This window comes from Penaeus monodon, chromosome 6, assembly GCF_015228065.2.
Source record: "Penaeus monodon isolate SGIC_2016 chromosome 6, NSTDA_Pmon_1, whole genome shotgun sequence".
NCBI classification, from domain to species: Eukaryota; Metazoa; Arthropoda; class Malacostraca; order Decapoda; family Penaeidae; genus Penaeus; species Penaeus monodon.
The window spans coordinates 37,104,188-37,109,187 of record NC_051391.1 but is presented as its reverse complement, the minus strand read 5'-3'; the positions used below and the strand labels follow the sequence as shown (position 1 = coordinate 37,109,187).

General features: G+C 39.5%; 1 protein-coding gene across 1 annotated transcript in view; it reads right to left on the bottom strand.

Moving 5' to 3' along the window:
- Window positions 1–905: 905 nt before the first annotated feature.
- LOC119573967 (spermine oxidase-like) overlaps window positions 906–5,000 on the bottom strand; it is a 20,172-nt gene continuing 16,077 nt past the window's right edge. Inside the window, exons 8-13 of the mRNA XM_037921068.1 lie at window positions 4,759–4,887; window positions 4,109–4,327; window positions 3,220–3,336; window positions 2,217–2,404; window positions 1,861–1,990; window positions 906–1,405 (exon numbers count right to left, since the gene is read on the bottom strand). Coding sequence (XP_037776996.1) covers window positions 1,289–1,405; window positions 1,861–1,990; window positions 2,217–2,404; window positions 3,220–3,336; window positions 4,109–4,327; window positions 4,759–4,887 — 900 coding nt within the window. The 3' untranslated portion in view covers window positions 906–1,288. The remainder of the gene's footprint in view (window positions 1,406–1,860; window positions 1,991–2,216; window positions 2,405–3,219; window positions 3,337–4,108; window positions 4,328–4,758; window positions 4,888–5,000) is intronic.

Below are 5,000 nucleotides of genomic sequence, written 5' to 3'. Positions count from 1 at the left end.
AAAAAAATCAGACAAGGTGAAAGATGAGATGACAGACCGAAAGGAACCTCCTTTTTCAGGTCTGACTTGTTTGACCCAGTGTTAGTAGCAGAAGTTTTTTTTTTTAAATAAACGCGCTTGGTTAACCGTAATATGTCACAATTCTGCAGTATATGCCTACTGCATTTTTGCTATTTAGCAGTTCCGTCCAATAATCTGAAGAAGATTTCGTAAGTTCGTACATATTTACAAAAAAATTTCATAGTAATAAAAGTGTCAGAAGTTTGGTGTAATTAGAGTATATTTTTCTTCGTTATCTGACATGTATTATCCTCATTATCTCTTTCTATACCATCTTAATTATAATTATCATCTATTTAAGATATCACTGTTGTCACAATCATCTGTATTATTTATAATTATCAGTGTTACCGTTTTCATAGAGTCCTCTTGGCAGTTTAAAGAACCCATCTTAACAATGGAGAGCCCGGCGCGTCCTCGTGAAACGGCCCCGAGGGAAGCCCGTGTTAGGGGCGAGGCTGGGCTAAGGAGATGCCTGTACTCGTGGGGGGGGGGCCCTTTTGAGCGACTCAGGTTGGGTCAGGGGCAGCAAGACTTGACCTGAAGCTATCTGCCTACCAATGGCTAGTGGTGACGCTGTCTCTAACTGCCCATACAACAGAATGAGGCGCCTTCTTGCGAATATATAGGAAAGATTTTCTCTATATGCTATAGTTTTACTATCATCACATATGAACAAACGTATTACAACTTTAAGGCCAATACATTTTTTCATCGAATATCTGTGCTTTCTTCTTTTTTTGGGTAATACATTTCTTATCATCTTCGTGTTACCTCCTGCTCATCGTTGTTCATAATATATTTACAAGACAAAAAGATGGGTTGTATTATATCAAATAAAAAAATCAATAGATTTGCTTTCTTTAATGACTTTATCAAAAATAGTTCTAAAAGTAAACCATGTTCATATTTCTCATGAAGTCAAGCGACATATCAATATAACATGTTTAACCAAGAAAATCACAGGACAGCAAGATTTTAATTAAAACAGAAATCAGTGCTAATATACTCACCACAAATTCATATACTTTGATAATGATGATGGTGTGAAGATGACTGTGAAGATGATCTTTCTGCTGCTGATGAGTGATTGTCATGAAGATAGTGATAATGATCGTGAGGATAAGACAAAAAAGATGATGAAAAATTAAGAAGATGAAGACGCTGCTGCTACTAATGACAACGGTAATGTTAATCATCCTTATCAGCTAACCAGTCATTAACTTCACTAATTAGCATTGAGAATATTCAGTATCCGGTGAGCTTCCCTCTTCCCCGTGGCCATCGCCCCGTCTACTGTGCCGTACCGAGTATTGTGCGTGTGTTCACCTGCCCACGTCAGCACCTGCAACGGATACGGAATGGTGGATTTGAAGATGGTGCTGGGGATATGGTGTCAGAGAATGGCATTAGGGTATGGTGTTGTTAGAATATGGCGTTTGAGTATAGTGTCAGCAAATGGCATTAGGGTTTGGTATTGTTAGAATGTGGCGTTTGAGTATAGTGTCAGAGAATGATTAAAATACTGAATCAGAGACTGATGTTAGGAATTTAGTGTTGTTAGGATGGGTGTTTCAGAATGGTGTCAGAATGGTTAGAATACTAAGACGATGGTGTTACAGAATGCAATGAGAATAATATTAGGACAGAGTGTTACAATATGCTGTGTGTAGGAATATGGTTTTAGAATATGGGTCTGATAATGCTGTTAGAATATGGTGTTTACGCTGTATGTGCACGTGCATACAACTATATATTCATACATCCCTGTACACACAATGAGGCCGCCTCCCGCCCTACCGTTTTCCTGTTGGCGTTGGCAATGGGCGTCGCCAGCGCCTCCCGCCGCAGCAGCCCGGCCTTCGCTCCCCCCACGGTGACGAAGGAGGAGTAGGAGCCTCGAGTCCAGGGGTTGCTGCCCCACGTCGTCCTGGCGGAGGGGGGAGGTGTATTGTTCTAAATTCAGTTCAACTTATATAGCAATGGTTATAACTGCATCTTATATATAATAAACAAATGTATTGAAATGGTTTTGTACTTTCGAAAGAAAATAAATTATATATATTACTTAAGATAAAAAAAGTTAATCAATGCCAACAACAAAAATAGCATGAGGCCCCCCCCCCTCAGAAAAAATGCTCCACAACCACCATTACCTATTAAAAAACGTCGGTCGGGGAACATCCTGTCTGGTCACTCTTCTCAGTAAGGACAGCACATGTTCTCTGACAGTATCTTCAGGCAGCTCCTCCATCTTACGAGAGTTTTCTCCCATTATGAACATCTCTAGCACTGAAGGTTGGTTGTAGACGCTCTCGATAGCCACAATGCCGTAGAGCCAGTCCTGAGAATAAAATGAATAGTGAAGGGAAGGGTCGACGAAAAATGTTGATGTTTATCACTCAAGTGTTACAACTGAAATCGATTCGAATACAACCATGGTCACTGCAAAAATAATGCAAAAGCATTGGTAAAGCCATGGTGATTTTTTGAATGAAAGAATTCGCAAATATAAGCTATCCAACTGACCGTGTAACCAGTCGATTTTAGTGGGATAAATAGATTACAAGAAAAGTAACCATAGCTGATGAGCTGTAAATTTGGGAAGCAAATACTATTACTCAAATTATGAATCAAATCTTATTATCCATTATCAAATGTGACTCAGCCTCTCCTGCTAACCTGTTCTCCCTTGTTTCAAGAGAAATTGTAAATCTGACTACAATTTAAATTCTCCGATCACAGATGCTGGTATTGATGTAATTAATGATGAATGAGACGCGTAATCACGAATTATATGAAAAACTATAAACTCAAGAAGGAGAAATATCAATCCTCAAACTAAGTAAAATATTATTACCTTATTATGTTATGTAATAAGATAAAAATACAAGTAGGTACGTCATACTCGTCTCACAGGCACCCGTTGGACTAATACAGCAAGTGACTGGACGCCAAGAAAGGACTGCTCAGCAAACGTGGAACTCACAATAATAATAATAAAACACACACACACACACACACACACACATACACACACACACACGGAAAAACAACTACCTACCACACGCAAGAAAACAAAAAACAAGAAAAGAAAATAATAAAAAAAACAGCAACAACGACAAACAAAAAAGCATGGAAAGGCCCCCATCTGCTCACCATCTCACTCTCCAGATCCAAAGACGTCCACAGAACGAAGAGCTCGAGAGGGGCTGATCCCCACCACGGGACCGCCCACCCCACCTGGATCTTGTTGGCTACTCCGAGGTCTACCAGCTGCTCGGGGAAGTTTGGCAAGGATGTTGCTGTTATTGTTGTTTTTGTCATCATATGTATGATAATCATCATCATTTTCATCACTATTAGTATCCTTATCACCATCACTGTTTTCACTATTATAATTATTTTCATCTTTAATCTTAATATTATTCAACATTATCATTAATATTATTATTAATAATCATCATTATTATCATCTTTAATATTATCATCATTATCAATAATGTTTCATTTCTTATAATCATTATCTTTATCATCATTATCATCAATACTATTCCTTATACTCATTATCATTATTGGGAATCATCACTGCAACTGCTTCACTTTTATTTTCATTATCATTAATCGTCCTGATTATCATTAAACGTTTCTCATTGTTATCATATTAGTGTGACATTTTCACAATCCATACATTTCCTCCAGCTTATCTATTATTAATAATAATACCAGCATTACATTCAACATAAAAGTATTTAAACAATCAAAAATACCAATAACATCTGCAAATGACAATACTGAAAGAGAAAGAGAAGAGAAGAGAGAGAGAGAGAGAGAGAGAGAGAGAGAGAGAGAGAGAGAGAGAGAGAGAGAGAGAGAGAGAGAGAGAGAGAGAGAGAGAGAGAGAGAGAGAGAGAGAGAGAGAGAGAGAGAGAGAGAGAGAGAGAGAGAGAGAGAGAGAGAGAGAGAGAGAGAGGAGAGAGAAGAGAGAGAGAGAGGAAGCGAAAAATAACAAACACAAGCAATGTAACAGCGCAGACCCCACCCCCACCTGCAGGTTCCTCGCGAACGGCTCCGGCAACCCCGGCCTGAAGAGGTTTTCGTGCTGCTCCTTCAGAACCCCGAGGGAGACCGTGACCAAGACGACGGAGGTGATGTAAGACGCTTCGCCTTCGTCACACGTCATCACTTCCACTTCGTCATCTCTCTCGTTCCACAGGATACGTGATACAGGGGAATTTACGCGTATGTGTCCCTCTGGAATACTTTCCTGCATGTTGGAGAGAAAGGCATTGATTTTTTTTTTTTTCGTGGTTAAGTGTTGGGTTGATGGCGACGGTTTGTCTCGTGTTCATATTCTTTGCTTCGTTATTTAATTTATTGTTGATGATGAAAATGTGTACAAAAATAACAAGAAAAAAAAATGACGCTTTGTTTTTAGACGATAAAACCGAAATATATACTATAGAGAGGTTTATATAACATGTATGTTTCATTTTATTTTTGTATATACATTACCGTTGGTGTTCCTCACGTGTGTATTACGTATTATACACACACACATCTTAGTACGAATTCGTTATTCCATTTTATTATGCAAAACAAGAACAAGAGACACACCAAACACATTTTCTAATATTTTACTCCTCTCCACTTCAATCATCTATTCTTTTCTTCCCCCCTTTTTGCTCTTTCTCTAACCTGAAGATAGTTGACAAGCGCATCGAAGCCGTCGGCCCAGTTATAGTCTTCCCCGAGGTCTATGTATTCATCCGCGTCCTTCGCCGAAATGTCCATCCAGCTGTCGATTCCCTCCTCGCCCTTGACCATCTGCGGGAGGTTGAAGGGCTGAGCACGAGGCTGGGGAAACGTTTTGAGACCGTTCGTGGCCGCCAAGGGCAGGGGGGCCATAATCAATCAAAACGTTTGTAGCAGAAGCTGGT